This window comes from Cyanistes caeruleus, chromosome Z, assembly GCF_971803275.1.
Source record: "Cyanistes caeruleus chromosome Z, bCyaCae1.hap1.1, whole genome shotgun sequence".
NCBI classification, from domain to species: Eukaryota; Metazoa; Chordata; class Aves; order Passeriformes; family Paridae; genus Cyanistes; species Cyanistes caeruleus.
The window spans coordinates 68,701,277-68,724,937 of NC_141732.1; the positions used below are offsets into that span (position 1 = coordinate 68,701,277).

The 23,661-nt window shown below is 37.6% G+C and overlaps 1 protein-coding gene across 1 annotated transcript in view; it reads left to right on the plus strand.

Annotated features, from left to right (window-relative positions):
- The first annotated feature begins 272 nt into the window (after positions 1-272).
- Positions 273-23,661, plus strand: part of RICTOR (RPTOR independent companion of MTOR complex 2) — a 77,045-nt gene continuing 53,656 nt past the window's right edge. The window contains exons 1-3 of the mRNA XM_086869296.1: positions 273-613; positions 764-811; positions 18,655-18,752. Of these exons, the coding sequence (XP_086725422.1) occupies positions 565-613; positions 764-811; positions 18,655-18,752 (195 nt within the window). The 5' untranslated portion in view covers positions 273-564. The remainder of the gene's footprint in view (positions 614-763; positions 812-18,654; positions 18,753-23,661) is intronic.

Consider the following 23,661-nt stretch of genomic DNA (forward strand, 5'->3'; position numbering starts at 1 on the left):
TTTGTTTTTTTTCGGTGGGGTTTATTCAGGTTTTTTTGGTTGGTTGCTTGGGGTTTTGGGTTTGTTCGTTTTTTAACACGCATTTTAAATATGCATTTAAATATGCATATATTTTATTAACTAAGTTTCACAAATGTAAAAGCAGTGTGAAAATCATTAAGTAGATCAACATTTGAGCCTACAGAGAGACCCGCTGAGCACAAACCAAACAAGAGAAGAAAGGCTATTCCTTTTTTCCTGTTTTTAATTACTTCACGCTTTAAGAAGCAGAAAACATCCGGCGTACAAAGCCCACGGTCACGCCGCACCCACGTGAATTACCGCCTCATCACAAGGGCGAGAAATCGGGCGGGCAAAGCCAGAAAGAACGAAACAAACAAACAAACAAAAACAAACAAAAGGAATAAAAGAGTAATTTCTGTTGTCAGGCCGCTCCCGCGCCCGCCCCGCGCCCGCGCTGAGGGGGAGGTGCCGGGGGTGGCGCCCTCCGCGTCGGCGGTTCCACGCGCCTCCCCTCGCGAGAGCGGGCGAGGTTTCCGGTGTTGTGGCTGCGGGGCCGCAAACATGGCGGCGACGCTCCGCGCCCGCTCGCTGAGGCACCTCCGCATCCGAGGTGAGGAGCGTCCCGCGGGCAGCCCCGCCGGCGCCTGCACCGCCACGCTGCCCGCCGGCGCCCCCCGCTCCTCTCCTCCCTTTCTCCTCCCTGTCCCTGGCTTCTTCCTCCCCGCCCGTCTAACGTGCTTCTCTCCCCCCGTCCCCGCAGGTCGGAACGACAGCGGCGAGGAGAACGTGTCCCTCGATCTTAGCCGAGGTACGGGCGGGGTGTGTGTGGTGGGGGCGTCCGAGCCTCGCTGCGCCCGAGGCAGGCGGGGGGCGCGGCGGAGCGGAGCGGCCTGGTGCTGCCGTGGGGCGGGCGCGGGGGCCGAGGCCGCCGCCGGGGGCTGAGCGGAGCCGCCCGCGGGTGGGAGCCGCTCCTCGGATACCATGGGGCCGCGCCGGGGCTGCGGCCGGGCCGTGGGGCGCCTTCCTCCCTGGCGTGCGTGCTGAGGCTGCTCGGCCGCGGCTGGGGCTGCCCTTGAAACCCGTGTTGCTCGCAGGCAGGGTTGTTCACAGTGCCTGACCGTCCGGCCGATCGTACCGTGCGCCTCCGAGCAGCACCTCGGCAGCGGCCACTGCTCCTGTTTCCATCTCTTTTTCGTGTATCCCTGCCTGCCCTAGGCCGGCTGGCCACCCCGTTTGCCCTGAGCTTCTTGCTCCAAGACCAGCAGCCACTCATCTCCCTTTTGCTTATTAAATTGCTCCAAACATCCTCCCCTGCTCTCAAACGTGTGTGTGCCGGGGGGGGTGGGGGGTAGATTAAGAGGAAGGAAGCAACGCTGCTACACGCTAAGAAGTTTTGTCTCAGAATAACAGGTACTCTGTCCCTACCCACATGTATAGGGATGTGATCTTGCCTCGCTGGGTACGGAGACAAGGGTTAGGCCCTCCCAAAGAGACGGGTAAAATTCAAAAAGCAAACTGGAATGTTACTGCTCCAGAAGTAGTGATATTTCGTGGGACAGAGGATACTGGTCTGGGGATAGAATGAAGTTGATGTTGGTGTGTAACTGTTCTGCTTCAGGAGATCCAGGATGGCTATTAAGCTGAATAGATGTATTTTATGGGGAAGTAGGCAGGGAAATGACAGAATCAATGAGATAAAAGTGGCTGTGAAACAGAAGGAAGTAAAAATGTAGTGTTTTCAGCTTGGAGTTGTTGATACTGCATCATACTTTCTCTAATTCTCTTTTCCCACAAAGTTAGCTGTGTTTAGAATTACTTTGTTGTGCAGTTTTATCATGGGCTACAAGTTATCTCTGTGTATACGTATCATATTTACAAGTATGTTTCAATAACTGGGAAAGTTGCTGGGTTTTCCTCAGTTTAAAGAAACAGACTCTTCTCATTCTATCTCCCAATGGACATGATTGCTTTGTAGAAATGCTGTCTTCAAAAATGAAAACAAATGAAACTTTCATCAGCAAAATGTGGAAAGAAGGTCTTCACAGTTTAAGCACATGAAAAAGTTATTACTGTAAGCAATGTTACCTCTTTATGAAATCTGCAGAATTAGAATTTTAGTGAATGGGTTAAATACTTTTTTTTATGTTCTATAGCATACTGAAGTGTTTTGAGGTGAAAGAACAATTCACAAAATTTAAATGCTGCAGTGGTAATTCTGAGATGTGGTCTGTTTGAAATCTTCTAATCAGAATTTGATAGGTGACTATCGTTGTGATATTGATTTTTTTCCATGAGGTGTTTTCAGCAGCCTGCTGATTCCAAGAGACCCATAGTAGTAGCAGAGCAACTATTACACATGTATCATGTTGTAAAAGAGGCTCTTGAGTAAGATGCAAACCACATTTTTAATACATGTTTTCATTTTTTATGCATGAGAAAAGGTACTTTGCACTGTGGCAATATATCTTCTGGTAACAGAAGAACAATCACTGGGAAAATTGAATAAGCTGCTTTAAATACAGATGTCGAAAACCCAACGGTTTCGGATTTTTTGTTAGAAAAACTACAGCTGACTGATCAGTAACATATAGCACCATATATGCGTGGTAGATATTAGCTGCATTTTAAAGAGGAAACAAAAGTAAGAAGCTTAAAAGTCTCAGCAAGACATTAACTAAGCTAGATGATAACTTGATTTCCATGGTGAACACAATGAGTATTTGTTTTTCCAGCTGTTACAATAGTTATGTAAGCAATTATTTTAAATATTTTGTCACCCTAATTTGGTGTGTTTTGATTCACTGTGTTGTGCAGATCACATAGCTTTCCACAGGACTCACGTTTGCATTAGCTTAAAAGAATGTTCTAATGGTTTTTGTTTCCCGGTACAACTGAACTTTGTGTTGATTAATGTGAAATATCTGATTTGTGCAAAGTAGAGAATCACCATAAACAGAGCCTCAGCCATATGCTTCTATTTACAGGGGCCTCTTTGTTACAAACACAATAAATTATATTGGTACTGCCTTATTTTGAACAGGTTCCTGTTAGTAATGCCATGACTTAGCATACAGGTTAGGCCTTTACTCGTCCATACCTGTAGACTGTATAGTGACTATACTTCCCATGCAAGAGGCCAGTGCTGTTACTAAGAATTTCAAAACAAATAATAGATGTGGGGAGAGCAGTCCAGTTTGTGCTGCTCTCGGTTCTGCTTCTTCCTGGCTCTTCATACAGTAAGGCTTGAGGACTGTCTTGCTACTTGCAGAGTGCTCTACATTGCTCTGTATGTGTTTGGTTTGCTCTTTTCTCTGGTCCTGTAGTTATAGGGTGGCTCATTTTCCCAGAAGACACCAAGATTTTTACAAATTTTTACCATTGCTGCTATACTAGGTTTATTTTTTAGAGCTTCTTGGTGCTTTGCCTTTTTTAAAAAGATACATTATGTTTATGAAAGCGATCTTGTATGATGGTGGATGCTGCATGTTGAGTGTTTGTGTAGGTATATATGGGCTTTCTGTTTATGCTTATTTGCCTGGTTAAAGATGATGTAAAGTAAGTACGTGGTTTGCTTTTTCTGTTGCTTGTTTTTACTTCTTTTGGGGCAGTGGTTCTTTGGGGTTTTTTTGTGGTTTTTTTTTTTTTTTTGTTGGGGTTTTTGTTGTTTTTAGTTTGGTTTTTTTTAGGTGTGTTTATTTGTTTGTTTGGTTTTGAGTGTTTTTTCTATTTATTTTGTTTCTGAGCCACTCAGCCCTGTCCATCTTCTAAGGGAATTCTAATCAATCTTTTTAAAGAAAACCGCTTTCCTGAAAGGTTGATCAGCTCTGGAAAAATTGTCCCCAGGATAAACGTTTTTGTATATAATGTTGGTATAGCAAGAAAAAATGGTGCAGATACAGGGTAGACTGACTGCTTTTGTCTACTGAAGATCATATGTACTGTATTCTGTTGCTTACAAAATTGCAATTAATAATTTTGATTTAGAGCACTCATGTTATGGCCTTGTGTTATATTACCTGTTCAGAATAGAACAGAAAAGGAAAAAGACAGACTCACCACCGGTACAACTCCCACTGCAGTCATCTGGAAGGAATTAGCAGTAGGATGAGAGAGATTGGTTTAATTAGACTACTGAAATCAAGCTCATAACTTCCTAAGGCCAGAAACAACAATTGGAGGTATTGACCAGATTACTGCATTTGGTAGGAATTTTTCCACTGACTTTGGCCATCATTGTATATATAACCATAACACAAATACTGTGCACCTTATCTTTGTTTCTGACTGTTTCACAGGCATTCGAACCTGAATCACAGAAGTGTATACCTCCCAGAGCTCTGGGCGCTGTTAAAGGCATATGTAACCCACACTTACTTGCTCCTAAGTTTTTGCAGGGAGATTGGACTATGTGACCTTGAAAGGTCCTTGTCAACCCAAGCCATTCTGTGATTCTTTGCTCACCTCTGTAACTGAATCACCTTATACTGCTGGGTGACCAACTCGTCTTCCTTTGCTGGAATTTTGGCTGTTGTCATTAGGTCTTGAAAGCTTAAGTAGTTTGGAACTTGGCTAGTTGAGAGTAGTCTGATGGTTCATTAGCTGTAGTCAGGCTCATCTTTCTTCAAGGGATCCCTATTTTCTTGGAATCCTATAGCTCAGAGGTTGCACTGGCTGTTAGGAAGTTTTCAGATAGAGTTTTCTTACCAGTGCAGGGGTGGCAGCTGCATACTGAAGTTGACTAGAGTCCTGTATGTGCCTGTGTGTATGCATTTCCTCCTTGAGGGTAACAGTCTTCACTTGCTGATAGTGTACTCTTTAAGTAACTGAAATATACCTATCTCAAGCGTTAGTACTTTCATTTATTATTTAAAAACATGCATTACAAGATTCTACTTTGGTTTATCAACTTTCCTTGTACAGCCAACTATATTTTGTAGGTGTTGAGTCTTTTGACTAACACAGGACATACATGAACAAAGCAGCAGCTGAGAAAACTGGTTGGTTTTTTTAATCCCTGAGACTTATATCGCAAAATTGACATAGTGTTATCTGAGAAAATACTCTTTTTCCTTTTTTGCCTTCATTTCCTCCTGTCAATAATAAAACATAAAGCAGTTCCATTTAACTTCATGAGGTCTAAATGGTGTTACCTTTCTTACTGTGCTTGAATAATTTTAAAGTGTGTAGTATTTGATTCCATGTTCCCACATGGTAAATTGTAATGCATTGCATGCAGGGCAAACATCTTGGGATGCTATTTGCAGTTTACAGCCCACAGAAATGTCGGGCATTTTTAAGGGTTATTTGTGGGATAGTTAAAGAAGGCTGGATGAATTTTGTTTCCAAAATCAGCTTGAGATTTGATGACCATACTGTTTCCAGCTTCCTTCATCAGTATGAAAGAAACCAGGAGGAACAGAGCACACATCTGATACCAAAAGCTCGGATAGTGGGGGAAGGAGAAAAAAACCCCTTTGGATTGCTTGCAGTGTGGCAATAAATAAGGAAACCACTGTAGAAATGGCAGCTAGTTCATACTTTTGATGGCTCAGAGGCAGTTCTTCCACTCTAATGGCAACTGTTACAGAAAGCCTTTAGGTGTTGTGTTTTTTTTTTTTTTTGTGTAATACTCCTGGGAAATGTGGCCTGGCTTGAAAATGTGGAGAAGTGGGGCTCCACCACATGATAGAAAGAGTGTTTTAAAAATAGCCAAATAATCAAAATGTGTGGGCACCTTTCACCCTCCCTTTGCAGTATGCCATCATTTTCATGGGTAGCTATAGCAGTATGTTCTGCTTGAGAAGGTCACATAGAGCAATAGGTGTTTTTTGCTCCCTTGTTTGAGAATCTGTAACAGAAACTGTAATAGTTGTGAGAAGGTCATTAGTAACATTTTTTATTCTTTCTCTTGAAGCATGAAGTATGCAAGGAGGCAGAAACAGTTGGAGAGACCTCTTACTTTGCTGACCAAGAAATGTTATACTGCATTATTTTTGTATGTTGAAGTTTTTTATTATATAGGGGGAGCAAAGAGAAAGTGGTCAATGATGGTGGCCTGCTAACATTTTTGGCAATGTGTAAGCTTTTGATAGGTTTTAAAAGTAAGAGAGTTAAAGTACTGAATACATGCACTTCAGAATTAAGTCATACACTTAACTTTCCTCTCTGCACTTGTGCTTGCACTTGTGCTTTAGTTGACTGTTGTTTTTGAATTGTATAGTGCATTGTCCCAGTTAGATTAATAACACTTCTGTACCTTTGGCTTTGCTTCCTAAGCACTGCTTTTATAATCTTAAGACTTCTTAGAACTACTAAGATGGTGTGTGCTTAAAATATTTACATTTTCCATTTCTTCAAAACAGGAACAACATTTTTAATGAAGGAAAAATTTCAGCAAAAGACCACTTCAAAATCATATGGCTTGCTTATCTGTTGTTAAGATTTCTCTAGGAATTGGGTACTACCATGTCTTTGAAGATCTGCCCTTATATCTGTCTTTAAAGTGTTTGTGTATAGCACCTCTAAATTTGTTTTTGTGTGTGGGTTCTTTGTTCTTGCTGCTGTGGTCAGAGAGTATAACAACTGTTCTAAGATCTTGTACTTTCTGTTACAAGAGATTGTTCTATGATTTGGATCGGTGTCAATATACTGATCCAAAAACCTTCTTAGATGTTTAAGCAATGCTTTGTTTTCACAACTTTCTTCAACATTCTTCCTTCCTCCCCAAGTGCTGAAGTATCAAAATCTCCTGCTGCCTTCTTGATATATGAGTCTTTGTCATAAATATTATTCAAGTTTTTTTGTTGCTTCGCAGCATCCCACTTAGAGATTAGAGTGATGCTTAGTTTCTGCATTTTTTACTGTTAAAGTCTATCCAGTGTAGATGCTGTGTAAAGGAACACACCCCACATCATAAATACAGTAAACAAGGAAGCTGTGTCAACCATCTCCTGTCCATAAAGAAATGCATTGCTTGCCCAGGCTGTTGACCTTCATCTGTACTTCACCAGTTACCTAACAATCTCAGGAGTTTTACCCTAATAACATAGAAGAGAAGCTTAACATCAGGTACAGTTATTTTTCTTTAAAGTGGTAGGAAGTGAAATAGTCATAGTTAAAATTGCAGGTTTTTTTACTCTTAATATCCACATAAACTCAGACACTGCAGAAAAGAGCAATGCTCAAGAGCTTTACAGGACAGCGTAAGAACTGATATTGAAATGATCACTGACTTGGGGAAATGTATTGAAAAATCAGATAAGTTTTTCTTGACTTCTATACTGGTAGAAACACATTCTGAGAGTTTTTTTTTAAAACAGTAAATTACACAAGTCATCTACTTTTAATACTACCTTCTTGATCTAAGACAAGAACATGTGTCTTGAGGCTTAGATAACTACACAAAAGATCAGATAAAGTAAGAAGTTTCTTTTCTTTGGAGGTGTTTTACCTGCATTCAGGCAGGCAGACGCTTATACAGTAGCAAAGGGGAATTTTCACACTGATCAGTGCTCCTGTGAATACTTCTGATACAGAAGGTAGGTAATATAACACTGCTACACAAGTGCTGGATGATACTTGTCAAATTTTTAACTGGAGCGCTTTTAACTGTCACAAAAAAATGCATATATTCTAGTTTAAGAGTCTGTAATGTTGGTATATGTTTGTATATGTTGCAGAATTATTTTTCTTTTATTTGCCTATCATCTGGTGTGATAATGGAAAATTTTGGAAGCAAAACTTCAGAGTATGATTAGTGAAAAGTGTATTCCTCAAATCTTTGTGTCTGAGGTAAAGGAGGAACACTGGTAAAAATGCATAAATGAAAAAAAGTAGTAAAAAAACCCCAAAACAAAACACAGAACCCAATCCCAAAGAACAACAGCAAAAATTACTTACGGTTACATTTTTAGTTATGTGACTGAATTTTACTAGCACATACTTGAAAGCTTTCTAGGTGTCAGCAGTGGCCTGCATAAGTTTTGGTAAGTAAATATGCTAAGGAAATCTCTTCACCTGAATTCTACCTGAACAGTAATAGTCTTTGAATCAGTGTTGCTCATTAAAAAATTAACCTGAGTGATAGTCTTTATGAACATTTTCCTAAAAGGGGTGATTTTTTTTTTTTCTAAATTTACTGGTTTTGTTCATCACTAGACTTCTCTGATCTCATTTTAGTTAAACTGCTATTTACTGTGATGGGTTTGGGTACATATGAAAATTCACTCAGGTGGTTGCTCCTGCAACATTTCGGAAATACAGTTTTAAGTTTATTTATTTATTTGCTTGTTAACTAGAAATGTGCTTAATTGTCTTAAATGCACAACGAAAATTTTTAATTCTGTTTCAGTTGGAAAACATAATTTCATACTGCTTATACATGATACTTGCAGTAACCATTTAAGTCCAATAGAAAAAGGGTAGCAGAATGGTAAAGATGATGTTACTTGCCATCTTTGAAATGGCTTCTCTGAGTTAGCAGTTGTTTGGCTGAAATGAACTACTTCTCTATGCCAAATTTCTATAAGTGTTCATTGTGAAATGAACTACCTCTGTTGATTTGAGACTACAGAATGATTGGTAGGAGATATTTATGCATAGAGTTAAGGTATTTAAAGCAAAAAATATGGCCTTGATTTATGGAAAAATACACAATAATTGTAAGAGTGAAAAAGAATAATTTCATTAATCTCTTCACATAAAGGTGTACAGTGAACAACATGGGGATTTTGTTTGGGTTTTTTTAGCTGCATAGAAGATTGCTTTCCTGCTTGAAGTGTACATAGACTATAAATAAATACGTGTATTTAAAAATAATTACTTCATCAGAATGGAGGACTATCAAGAACAGCTGTTGCCTAGAAATTACTTACTTAAAAACAAATTATTAAATCTGTAAGTAATCTTATTCCTTCGTTACCTCCTGAACATCAGTGAAGTCAGAATTCGGTTTGAGCAACCTCATATCTAGAGAATTTAGAATGTGTTCATCTCCTTCTTTATGCAAACCATATGTGTGTGTGGTGGGTAGACTTCTGGGTTTTTTTATGAAGTACAAAAAATGAAATAGAAAAAAAATCTTGCTGTTTCTATAAATGTGGCATTTGCAGCTCAGTTTTTAGCTTAGCCTGTTATTTCAGCAGGTTTTTCTAAACTGAGATTGACCAACAGATTAGGTGTCTGCTGTCTTCAGAGAATTGTATTTAGATCTTATTAAATCTATAAATATGACTGACACTTCCTGTCCTTTTTCAGGAGGAGTAGAAGTCTTGAATGGTCACAGCAATGTGACTGTATCACCTTTGTGACACATGGACATTGCCTCCTCTTCCCTAGTATGAGGGAAGCCCACAGATATCATCAATCAGCGCTGTTTTGAAATCTTCTGGTTATAGCATTTTAGGATGGGGAAATTAGCACATGACACTGGCTGCAGTTTAAATTTTTCCTGTCAGTGAAAGTACAGTCAGTGATGTTTGTGAATTACTTGTAGTTCCTAGTTGTGTCCTATTGGCAGACTGGGTGATCCTACATCTGCTAATTTTGATGGACTTCTTTACATGATACCCTATGTAACAGGATATTTCTGGGGACAGTGCCTACTTCCTGACAGCTTTCAGTTTATTACTAAGAGCCATGTAAGCCATGTATGCTTTCTTGAACATATTAAAATGATGTGGAGAAGAATCAGAATGTTAATTGAGAAAACAGTCGTAGAATAGGATCATATTTCAGTTTAATAATATTCAGATAAATATGTCATCAAATTCTCTTGAGTGGTTTTGAAATCAGGTTTGCCTCGTCCTCTCTCCAAGTATTAGTTGCAGGATGTCAGGAAGCCAAAGCATTTTATTAAAATAGCTGAAAATTACGACCATCCTGATATTTCTACTTCTAGAAGTGGTAGCAGAAAAGAAGAAAATGGGTTGGAAGAACTGAAGATAATTTTCTCAGCCATTACAATAAGCTTACATTCACCATTCAAATTCATCGTTGATGTTCTGGGAAGTATTAATTTGATTTGTGTACCGACATAAGCAATTTTGTAAATCTGGGAAAGGCTTTTACTGGCTCTTGACCATAAGAACAGTTGTACTGGGTCACTCCAACCTTGGCAGTAGTTGGTAATTGTTGCAGAGAAGAGAGCAGAACAACAGGAAAAACAAATGCATAGTCACACAGTTATGGAATGTTCCCCAGCCTCCAGCATTTTGACCCGCTCTGGTATTTTTCTATTTTTTTCTTTTTTTTTTTTTCTTTCTCTTTTTTCTTTTAAACATCTGAGCTTTTGAAAGTTTAGAGGAAGTTCTTCCTGAATTTATCCTGTATTCCAGGATAATTTATATTTGTGTATTATTAAGTGGTCATGATAGAAATTTTAAGAGATTATAATTCCAGTTTAGTTTTAATCATGAAAATATACACTAGTTATAGTTGTGTATCTTGTAGTGCAGGGAGATGACATTGTGGTAGGATTTTTTTGAGGGGTGAGAGGCAGGGAGCTGGGAATCAGTTTGTAATTCACAAAGACTCGATACATATCAAGACTTATTGCTATGATTCTTGTCATCAACATCATGTCTTCCTGGGAGTTGAGGATATAACTGTAAATTTAAATGGAGGACTAAATGAAACATTTTGTTGTTATGAATAGACAAGATTTTTTAAAAGAACTATTTTTTTAATATGCCTTGGTACCTTACATAGTCTTAACTAATAGTATTTAATCGTATTTTCATAATTGGTCTTTGAGGAAGCTTCTGCAGAACACTGGATTTTGTATTGCTATAAAGCATTTAAAGAATAGTTTGTTTATCAAAAACTGTATATAATTAATTTTCAAGTCAGCCTTGTAGCTATCCTTTGGAATGGTCCTTCAGTTTTCTCTCTCTGTCTTGGGAAAGCTTTTAACATTTCAGCTATGAAACCCATTTCTCAGGAGTTTTAGCAGTAAAGCAGTGCTGCTTACAAAGCTGCCACACAAGATCACACATGGGGAATAATTAACATAATTCCAAGGTGAGGATGTAAGAATGACTTTTCTGTAGATACAATCTCAGGGTCTTGGTTAGAAATAATATATAGACAACATTTTGGAAAGCAGTCCATTTTGGAAATACTCTTCAAGCTGACTGCAACACCACACTATTTATTGTCTATCACCTTTATATATATATGTAGGATATTAAAATTTAAACAAAAAAATCCTTAAATTTGCGACATCTATGCACATCTGCAAAAGAGAAATACGTACAATCACAGTAAGCATTTAAATTTTACTTACTTGTTTTCAGAAGCACGTGTGTGCCAAAGTAACCCTGATATGTGATTTCCTATTTTTCTGAAGTTCTAGTGATTCCTGGATCCTACTTTGGGTATTCTGTCTTTTCCACTGATTTCTCGTTCATAGGCATTTTTGTGTATGGAATGGTTAATTTCTACCTGAGTGATGTAGGGAGAAGAACAGTTTCGTGACTTTCTTTGCTGACTGCCGTGAAAGAGGGTATGTGTACTTTCTTCCATATTAGTGAGCCAGTTTCATATATTCACATCTTTCTTAAGCAACAAGGGTGAAAATAGTCTGGGTTCTTAGTTTTTGTTTGCTTTCTGTTTTAATGAACATGAGTTACTGGAACTTGCTTATATTCAAAATAAAGTGCTCTTTGTATGCTTTCCCCAATGAAAGCTATGGATCTAAATTAAATAAATCTCTAAGGCATTCTGCTGAAATCACTCTTTTAGTCATAGGTACTTTTTAACTCTCAGTTAACTGATAAAACTTGATACATGTGTGGATTTTTTTAGTCTAAAATTTTCAAGTCTTATTTGGCAAAATTTTTACAGTACAACGTATTTCCCACCTTATGGCTTCAAGTGTGATAGCAGAATTTTTAACTATGATTGTAGAGGATGTCCATCTGGTTTAGTATTAAGTACATTTTTCAACATAGCTACGTTAACTTGATACTAGAAGCAGGCAGGTTTTTCTGTTCTTACACTATAAATTAATACATACCTTCAGTCTGAACATGTATTACTGTGTTTTTGGAAGATCACACATTGAATGTAAATTGTTCATGCACAATTTTATTTTTTTAATCTCACAAAGTAGAGTTGATGTGTTAATACAAATAATACAGGAGTGATCTGTCTCACAGAGTTTGCTTTTTTCATGTAGCTTTCTCATCTTTCATATTCTCAGGTTTTCTGTGCAGTTTCCACATTTTGAATTAAATGTAAATTAAGAATACTTTAATATCAAGAAGATTACATAATTGTCCTGATTTTTTAATGGTATTTTATTATTTTATAGTATTAAATTGATAATGGTAGGATATGACTTATCATTGATGTCTCATTTCATTATTAAAGGTCTTGATTAAAATGTTTTTTAGAAGGCTGGTTACTTATTGTATAGTCTTACATAGGCACATCTAAGTAACTGATTTCTAATGTTTCCCAGTTTTTAATAACTTGAAACTTGTTTCAGTGGAAGTGGAGAACAGTGCATTAATGTTTCTAGTTTATTTATTTCGCTCAACTTCCTTTATTTTGGCAGCATGTACTTTAACACACTACTAAGAACAGCTTAACAATATGCAATTGCATGGCATTAACACTTAAAAAATATCCAGTAAATGTAGAGGTATGTAGGAGGTTCACCAGAAATTTCCAGTCGTTACTGTGATTCTTTCAGTAAGAGAAAGATACCTCTCGTGTTGTCAATGGTGAGATGCTTAACTGTAGTGAAGTACAACTTCCTTCTTTAAAGGAAGTATTTAGAAATATTTAATATTTATTTAACTTTTTGGCCATGTGATTCTAGTAGGTGTGTCATTAGCTGTTAGTGCAGTCTCTCACTTGAGAGTTACTGTGTATATATGTATATACATTGGCTACTGCATACAGTACTGTGTACTGTTTTAGAACCTACCAAGTGATGCATATAGTACACACTTCTCAGTTTAACTCATGCCTGGCTTCAGAGTTACTGAATTATTTGTGTGCTGAAGCCTACCATTTTTTTTTTTTTTCCATTTTCATTTGCATGTGCATAACAGAACAGCGAATTGGCATGCTTCTAGCATACTGAATGTGATCAAACAATGCTGCTAAATCTCTCAGGCGAGAAGAGTCGTCACTTGTGCTAATACAGCTATTGCTGGTCCTATTTCATCCCTGGTTAGATGGAGCGCTAGCTGTTTTGTGTAGCGGGACTTCTGTCGTGTTCTTTCTCTCTGGAGAATGGGATCTGTCAGAGTGCATCATGGTTCTCACTGGGGAAAAACAGTGTCACAATCATGAAGGGGTGAAAAAATGAGTCAAGCCTTAAAAGGTCATGAGAGTTTAAAAACAAACAACAAAACATTGGAGATTTTTAATATCCAGCATCTATGAATTACTTTTCGGCACAGAGAATCATGGGGTCTTGAGGCTGGAGTTCTAAAAAAAACACCAGCTTTACTCTGTGCTGAAGATTACAATTTTAAATTCAGGGTGTTAGTGCCAAGTATTGTGGGTGAGAAACTGTGTTCAGGGTAATAGAAGTAAAGAGAGCAACTACTGCTACTTCAGATTTTGCTGTCCAACAAAAAGCAGACAAAGAGAAAATGAGAATAATGATGAGCAAACTAAGCTGTTGCTGCAGGACGCAAGTGGGCTGACTTGCAATTTTTATATGTATCAACAAGTTTTTAGATGGCATTTGAGTGAAGTAGCTTTGTGTATAATAATTGGGGCAGCTTGCCAGTTTTAAAGTCCAGGTAAAAAAAAAAGCTGTCTTTTTTCTACTGAGTATCATGTGGAACAGGTATGTCTTGCTTCTACCACTCTACCTGTGAATGGCTCAGTTCTCCAGCTACTTTGGAATGGGTTTTGTAAGAGTTGAGTATTCAGTTTGAGCCAGTAATTCAGTAGAGAGCTAACATAGTCAGAAGAACAAGAAAGGGATTCTGCTGAGATACTTGGCAGGATAATTTTATTATGAATTTGAAGATGGGTGCTGAAGGTAGTGTAAAGCATAAGGGTACATTATACAGTGGGACCGGAGAGGGAAGGAAAGTATGGGAAGGGGTTCTGCATCTTTTGTCAGAAGAAAGCTGTAAGATCTGTTTAGTCATTTTACACAGCTCCACCCTCAGAAGCACTGTGGGAAAGAACGTGAAGATATGTGGTTGCTGCTGTGGGCCAGCTGGAGATCATAGAATAATTTTGTTTGCAATAGACCCTTGATCGAGTCCAACCGTAAACCTGACATTGCCAAGTTCATCACTAAACTGTGTCCCTTAAGTGCAACGTCTGTGCATCTTTTAATTACCTCCAGGGGTGATGACTCAACTACTTCCCTGGGAAGCTTGTTACAGTGCTTGACAACATTTTTGGTGAAGAAATTTCTCCCAATAAGAGTCAGTGTATCAGTAATAACTGAAGTGAGTCAGGAAAGAATAGACTTTAGAGGGGGTCTTAAAATAATAAGTAGCTTCTCTTGGTTTTTGCTTTTAGATACAAAACAGGAACTTCTGAGGAGCTAGAGAGTAAGAGCTAAGAAATCTCTGCAGCAGTGATATGAATTGGGGTCCTTAACCCATACAACACCAGTTAGCTGAGTGGACTAGAGCACTGTGTTAATAACACCAGGGCTTTGAATTCAATCCCTGAAGCCGTTTCCTGAAGAGTAAAGTCAGTAGAGTCAGTGGTTCTTCTGGTCCCTTCCCGCCCCCCTCCCCCCCAACAAAGCAAACAAAAATCAACCAAAAAACCGAACAAGCAAAAAACCAAACAACAACAAAAAAGTCTTTGTCAATACCAAGGTGAACTGTTAACCTTGATAATAAAATGTTAAGGCTGTGAAGAAGATCAGTCTGTGATTTTGCGCTATGTTTTTTGCTATTTCTGTATTACTTGGTATTTTTATAGTGCCTTTGTAAGATTTTGTAACAAGAAGATATACAGTGCTGGATCTGATCTGTGATTACAGGAAGGCCACATGGCTTGGATTTTAGAATCCAGAATGTATTTTTGTTTCCAGGCCCATTTCAATGTGAGGGACAGACAATCACCGCTTGATTGGTCAAATCACCTATGAAGTCACAGTTTGTTTAAGTTCTTTTACATCTGTGACGTGAAATTTTCTTAGGCCTACCTACCTTCCTTACTGGCTTTACTTTTACTAAAAATGAGTCACACGTATGTCATAAAAATTTTCTACTTCTTTGTAATGTATGATGCATTTTCAGAAGAAGGAAAAACAAGATAGCCAGTCTTTCCTTTAAGTTAGTATGACAGTTATTTTGTTGAATTTTTTATACAATACTTTTTGTGGGAAGGTTCTTCTGAAGTTTAAAACAAGACTTCACCTGGCAATATTTGACCAGAAAGGCTTCTGTTATTTCAATTCCTTCTGAGGTAATATACTATGAGAGGGTCTTCATTTCTTTACTGTCTTGTTTTTCTGCAGCAGAATTGGTTTTGATAGGATTGAAAAGTGAGACAGCTAACTTGCTGTATTTATATCATCAATTCAGTAGTGGAAATTTCATTCATGTTCTCAGTTTTCCTACAATGTTGTAGCTTTTGCTCTTGAGCACCCAGTTTGCTTCTAATTACTTACCTGCTAATAAAGCTTCTGGAAAATACCTGACTGCCCTGATAAACACCACAAACATGTCTTTCCTCAAACTTTTCAGTCTCTAAAAATGAGTTTTTTCTCAACTGAAAGAGGACATGATGAGGAAAAAGTTGCTGTAACTGCAGTTTTTCGTGCAAAAATTAGAGGAAAATGGTTTTAGTACACATTTTATTTAGGCGTCCTTATTATATAGATTTGTCATTGCTACAGAATTGTTAATATGGGAAATTGTAATATCATTGTGTCCTTATTTCTTCACATCCAAACTAACTGCCTTTTTACACAGGACAACTTGGGCACTTCTGAGTGCCCAGCTTTATCAGATAGCCAAATAAGAATGTCCATTGCACCAGAGGTTTTCTGGGCTAGTTCCATGGTCTTTCCTGTCCACACGGCAAGCTTAGTTTTTGTAGGGATTTATTGTGCATGTGTAGCCATCTGCACTTTCACAATTAAAACGTACCTTCAGTCATTTTGGAAAATTATGTTGCTCTAAAACTGCTCACCTGGGATTTTTCTTGTCGCATAACAGGGAATTCTACAGGTCCAAAAGTGTTGTGTGCCAGGGAAATTCCCACACATTGCCCAAGGCAGGCCGAAGCATAGATATGAGCCAAACTGTGCTTTCAAAGAAACCAGGTTATGAGGAAATAATTCTTCTCTCTTGTTATGTTCTCTTGAAATTAAGGGACGATATGATGTAAACTATTTGTAGTGCCGTAACTAATCCAAACTACTTGTTTTCAATGTGCCCCATCCCTGAAAGAGTTCAAGGGCAGGTTAGATGGGGCTCTAAGCAACCTGATCTAATGAAAGATTCCCTGCCCATGGTGAGGGGATTGGAACAAAGCGATACTTTAAAGTCCTTTCCAATCCAAACCATTCCATGATTTTATGGCTTGTGCTATTGCAAACCCCTTAAACTGAGTTAAGCCATGGAAAAGCAAATTGTGCAGAGGAATGCTATACCTGATACAGATCCAGTCTCTAATTTCTGTATCATATCATATATTTTTTTTTTCTTTTTTCCTAGGGATGCAAAGAGGTCCATGCACATATTCCAATTTAAATTCAAAGTTATTAGATACCTGGTTTTACTGTGCATACTGCACAGCAGTGCAAGATAGCTGTGTCCATACCTGTGTATCTGATGGCTGACTTGGCATATGTTGTGAGTAGATATGCGGAAAAGGACCTTTCGCATCAAGCTGATGCTAATAGATATTGATTCCCATGTTTAAGAACTTACCTTGTCTTCCCAAAATCTTGCTGTTCCTTTGTTTTGTTTGAACATTACCAGAATTATATGGTGTGACAGTAGCATGTCTCTACATGTACTAAAGTTTCATTATAAACACCACAATCAATTGATTACCTTACACTTGAGTAGGCATCTCGCAGCTAATCAAGCTGATGGCATTTGGTTTCATTGGCTCATAGACAGAATCTTCATTGACTACAGTGGGTTAACAGGTTTGTACACTTCAATTTGGGTGCCTACCTGTAAGTGTCATAATTTTAAATAATGTCTTGATTCCTGATGATGGTGCAAATACAGATCTTGTCTGTCCAAACACATTCTGGATATAGCCTAGTAAGGTTGCTACTTATGTTTCCTTTTCTAAATCTGTTTACATTTTTCAAGTACAGGAAGTGTAAAAGCATGGTTTGTAGAGAGGTAGTGAAAATATGGCTTTCTTTACATCTCCAATGCTTGATTTCCTTTGCATAATGAAAAACACACAAACACACTTTTACAAAGAACAGGAAGGTAAAAGACTTTGTCTATGACACAAACTCAGCTGTAGCTGTTCCATTCTGCAGTAGGAGGCAAGTGTTTCTTACTGCATTTAGTGTGGGACACCACACACAAAAGCTCTCTCTTTGCTGCCTTTTAGATGTCTGGTGTTCAGGCTTGTTCTAAAGACTTCATTTTGTGTAGTGCAGTTATTTGTTTTTGGTAATGTATTACTTTAATAGTTTGCATCTTCATGATAGCCTTAGTTTTTCATTTATCTCAAGCTGCTGATACCTATCCTCAGCATCTAATCTAAAACTCCATGAGAATTCTGCATCAAATGAAGTCCCTTTATAAATACTATAAATATATAAATTATAGAACCTTTTAAAAACTGCCCTGCCACAGTACCACCACATACAGAACTTACTTCAGTGACTATTACAGTAGCTCTCTGTGCAGCTCCCTGGGACCAGCCGCACTCTGCTGCTTGTTCCACTCTGCCTCAATTCCAGCCTTAATTCCAAAAGTGGGATAAGAGTGTGTCTCTTCTCATCATGGTACTTGTTTTCTGTTTTCTAGCAGAATGCAGGGTCATCAGTTGGTGTGTGAATAGTGGTTTGTGGGTGGCATTTTTTTGTTCATCTGTTCTTGTTGATGGTAGACCCTTAAGAAGAAAGAATACATTCTTAAGCCTTTTGTTTACCTTGTAGTTCACTTCCTATGTCACTGGAAAGGCCTAGCCTCTATTTAAAGCATTGAAAGCATGGAAAGCAATTAATGTGGAGACCAGAGAGGAGATCTCATCTTTCCAAAATCCCACCAACCCTTTGTGTGGAGGAAAGAAAAGGAATAATGTGGTGTGCCAGTAACATGTTATGTTTTAGCTTCTGTTTTTCAGCTTACTTTGTCTTCAAATTGCAAGGGGATTAAAGGTTAAGTTGTTAATTTACCTATATCACAAGATGTAGGGATTGGCATTTCAGACACTAAATGGATCTCTTTGTCAACTGCAAATCCAAGATACTGATTAAAATCTGGTTTAAAGTAAGAGTCTGTCTTCTATGGCTTTTAGCATTTATTCTACAGATCTCGGGTATGGCAGGTTTTAGTCCCTAGCATAAATCAGATTGATGCTTTTTGGAGCAAAAGTGCTTTGCATCCCTGAAATCAGGAGAGCTTACCTATTGTGTTTATGAAACTGCATGTTGAATGCACCTTTATATTTTTCTTCATTTTTTCTTTTCTTCTGCTGTATCTGCTAATAACCTCTTTTCTTTTGCAGACCCTTGTGATAATATGAGAGAGATTCTTCAAAATGTGGCCAAATTACAAGGCGTGTCAAATATGAGAAAATTAGGTCACTTGAATAATTTTACTAAGGTAAGAGCTCAAATAGTGTCATGGAACAAATGACTATACAGGTAAAATGTTTTGTATTTACTCAGTCAGACATTGGCTGGGACATTAATGAAATTGCTTAACATCACAGAACAGTACTCAAAGCCTATGTACTATGGGAAGATATCAAATAAGATCAAGCAAATACGTGAATGCAGAGTTATGCTGAAGGTTGTGTGCCTGTCTGTCTGGCTGAATTTTTGTAGTACTTCAATGCTTAAAAGATGGAAATATCTCACAATTAATGGGGTTAAGTTGCATAACTAGAGCTAAAGATTTGGTTACTACAATTTGTGCAGAGTTGAAATCAAAAATGTAAAATGCCAGACTTTCTGAATGTAAACTGGTTGAGTATGGTGAGAGGCAGGACTGTATTGATGCACATTATATGCAATATTCTGGACACTAACAGAACAGGAACTGCAACTTTCACTGCAGTTTTCATAGTGAAAAATATTTAAAGAATCCATTTCTGATATATGTCTATGTTGATAATTTTTGATGTGCTTCTTCCAAATCATAGACATGCAACAGGTACGCACTGAAAATACAGCAGATATATTGGAAGCAACCATTGTAAGCTGATGAGGCAAGAATTTAAAACTTACTGCAGGATGAGGGTGTGAGCTGAAGAAAGAAACTGAGAAAAATGTTCAGAAGAGGAGCAAGTAGCATTTTTTTGGGTAAAAGAGAAACCTGTGGAGAGAAGCTGAGATGACTCCTGGGAGGTGATCAGGGAATCAGGGAAAAGGTATTCACTGTAGAATGGTGGATGGTTGTGGTTGGACCAGTGTTCCATTTTTCAGGGCAAGGGAAACATGTTGCAGTCAGGTGACAGGCAAGTGACAAGGCAGGTGACATTGAAACTTCAGTGTGAGCCTTACCCTAATTGATGGACTGATGGAGGGACCTGGTGTGTTGTATAACTTTCTCATAGAGATGGGGCAACACACCTGAAAATGAAAACTGGGTTCCTGTGTCTGAGAATGGATCCTGCAACCAGCAGCAGCCAAGAAATAACATAGTAGAGGAGAATGTAGAGGATAAAGTAAGGTTTAAATTATGGTTGCAGTTAAGTTTGTTAAAAGAATTGAGTAAGATTGCCAGAAGTCCAGTTGAAATTTTTTAGTCAATCTTAAGTGGAAGAGCGAATACTCAAGGGAAGATGTGAGGAACCATTTGATACAAGAAGGACAAACATGCATGATAACCTTTGAAGTCAGTGAGTGTCTTGGCTGTTAAAGGAACTCCTTTTGAGATTGACCACTTCAGTGGTAATGTCTAAAATTCACTTAACAGGAGGGTGAGTACTGAGAGCAAAATCACAGTAACAAATGAATTTATCTTCTAATGCATTAATAGCAAATCTGTAAGTGCTAGATTTTCTAGATTTGTTCAGAACATGTGTAGGTGCACAGCATTCACTAAGGAACTGAACTTCTCTCAGAAATCTCTTCATTGGGTTGTTGCCTTGTGTCTGTTAGACATCAGCCATTAACAGAATGTTTCTGTTTTCACTGGGATTCCACAATGTTTTACAAGAAAGGCCTTTATTCTGCTAGAAAAGTCTGATGCATAGCTAGGTTTCTTTCTGTGATAATCTGAAAACTTTGAAATGTGAATTCTTCCAAATTCTCTATTTGTCTTAAAATTAAAGAGCTGGATTAGGTTTGTAGATGCACAATGTGTAGTGAAAAGTCAGTATTTGAAACTACAGATCTTAAAATAGGGTCAATTTGACTGTTGAAAATCAGATGTTAAGCATCCATAACTGTGTTAAATTAATAAATATGCATATTGTAATTAGAAGATGAACCAAATAGTCTTTTTAAAATATAGTTTTGAGAGATTGCATAATACCATAATTGAATATTTTAAAAATATTTGTGGGTTTTGTTAAAAATGCTCCAAAAAATACTGAAAATGGAAAATACTTACAGAATGGAAGGATGGTATTTATAAATTGCACTTAAAACTGGCAGGAAATTATGAGTTTGTGAAAAGCAACTTAAAAAATTAAATCTGATGTTTGAAGATGGAGACTGTAGTTCATAACCTGATTTTGATTCTAAATCAGAATCTGCTCTGCATGCTCTGCATGAGCAAATCATACTACTCAATTGAAAATTGAACACTTGTTCTTATATTCATCTCCCTGGAATATGTACTTTATAAGTGTATAACTTAGTGCATTTGGTTTTAAAAACTCTTCCTATTTTTGTTTGAACTGTAAATGCAGCTATGAGAATAGAATAAAAGTTGCAAGTTGTACTGTATTGTCTGCCTTGTGGTTGGAACAATTCTGTGTTTTTCATTCCAGTGGTTAAAAGTGAAAGCCTGGAGCTTGGCAAGATGGTTTTATTTCCTTTTTGCACTCTGTTCTTCTACCAGGAGCTGGTATAGTCTCAGTTCCTCCTTTGTGAGGCAAGAGTGTAAGATTGATATGCTAAGGACTGAGAATGTTTGTATCCTGTCTTGAAATTACAGTGAATACGAACTTGATTTGTTTATAAATTGGTGCATTATGTGGTCCATTTTTGAAGAGCTACTTGTTATCTGAGATATTTGTACTGTAGACAGGGAAGGGTCCTTTGAAAAATTTTAATAGCATATTTCAGATAAAACAATATGGAAAATCTATTATTCTCCTGCTATATATATATTATTATACTTAAAACATCTGAACTAGTTTAAGCAGTTGCTGTCAACTACCCCACATTTTTCCTTCAAAGACTTCAAATCTTACCATTTTAGTTCTTCAGTCTGGGAAAGCATAAATGTTTTTATGGCCTTGAAACAAGTTAATATAATTTACTCTATTATAATTTACTCCATTTACTCTGCAAAATGTGGAGTTTCCTTGCAAGGATCACGATAGACACCAAGTCTTGTATTATTTTCATGATATCTGAGGTGTGTTATGTTCAGATTTCTTTACTTGAAACTGGGTTGGATTTTTAAGGTGAGATCTGTTCTTCTCACTTCCCTTTTTTTAAGGAGCAGGAACATAATCATCCTTTAAAAATTACTGAACTAGTACTGAACTAGACTCTAGGGTTTTATGTAGAAGTAAATACTTCAAATATTTTTTTAATTTTTTTTTAATAATGGTGATCAAAAGTCAACAGGAGTTATTAGTCCATCTGCAAGAATGAAACAGTAAAGCAGATACTTTAGATGAAGATTGTGTGCTTAGGCACTGTAACTCCTTTTTCATTGCTACTTCCCTTTAAGAGAAATATAAACTAGTTGAATTCAGGTCTCCACAGCACCCATTATTACTGTGCAAAGTATGCTTTTTACATGATATTTTACAAAAAACTTGCATTTCACTTACCAAGTTTTTGCTAGTACTACTTACTGGCTAAGTCATTAGTGTTCAAGTTCTTTGCTCTTTATCTGCAGAATCGGGGTTGTTCTTGCCCAACAGGTGGTCTAAGTTTTCTGTTCCAGGAAATTAGCATTCACAGTCTGGAGATGCACAGGCTATGGAGAGGTGTGTTTAGTTCTTAATTGCAGCAGCAGCAGCAGCCATAGAAATTTTCTGCTTTGAATGAGAGCACACTCCTCCTCTGCTTCTTGTCACCTAGTAAGTGAAGCTGCAGTTTTGTGGGCAAAAACTTCTATGAACTACTGCCTCAATCTATATTACTTTTAAGCCACCCTATTTAAGCTAAGTTATATTCCAACCTCATAATCCTGTTTGAGGATTTGACCTCCCTTAAATGGTCAGTGACACTTTCAAATGTCACAGCAGTTCACGCGTGGAATATGCATTTAGCTCCTGAAAGTTGAGTAGGATTACCGATCTTTAGTTTATGTGGCCACCTACATAAGACAAGCACCTTGAAGTTTCCCAGCTTCTGCTGATTAGTACCAAAACATCATGGTTACATCTTTTGGGGTTTCCCCACCCCCATGTGAAGTAGTAAGTGATAAATGACTGAAAACTAGAATAAACTGTACAATTGCATTTCCCTAGTGGAAAATACCTTTGTGATTTGAAGTATTTATTTAGAATCCTCTATTACAGAAGATTTATCCCACTGGGAGCTTCTGAGAGATCCTTCATACCCTTGTAAAACTAAAAGGATATTTTAATAACAAGCTGAAAAAATATACACTGATATTGTAGGAATTTCTGGTTTACTTTCAAACAGAAAGGTACTTCCTAAAGGATAAAATAAAGCAGTTAATTTTAGATACAAACTTAGCAGTGGAACAGCATCAGTAATACAGTGATATGGAAAATAATGTTTACAATCTGTTTGAAAGTAATTGTCATTATTTAATGAAGCTCTGCTGTTCTGCTCTGTATATCTGTTAGCTTCTGACAATGCTGCTGATTTTCACTAGCGTGATATACATTGAGTGGCTTGGATATGGATATGGCCATAGAGGCTTTCAAAGACTGTGTCTCTAATTCATAGTCTGTCATTTTAGAGTGTCTTTTGCAAAACCCAGGTATCTTAGACTGAATGTATTGCCTGATTGTTACATTCATCCAAGTAGATCAACTGCTGGTGAAATCTGAAATCTCATGATAATGTAGCAGGTAGGAACAGAACATAACATTCTTAGAGACATTAAGCTATGTAAAAAATGTGTCTGAATCCAGAGTCCACAGTTTCAGTAGGAGCTTCTCTTAAGGCTAGAATCTACAAAGTGGTCTCCACTTAAATATTACCAGTGGTCCTCAAACTGTATTTCCAAAGTTATAATGCAGTAATTACGTTCTGAATGCACAGAATAATATAATATTTTTACCTAGTAATTGCTGTGGCTATTCTGCTAAGTATAAATTTGAATGGTCTCAAATGTGCGCTGCACTTGTGCATGCTGTTGACCTCCTATGGTTTTGTTGTTCTGAGCTACCGTTTCCAAGACATGT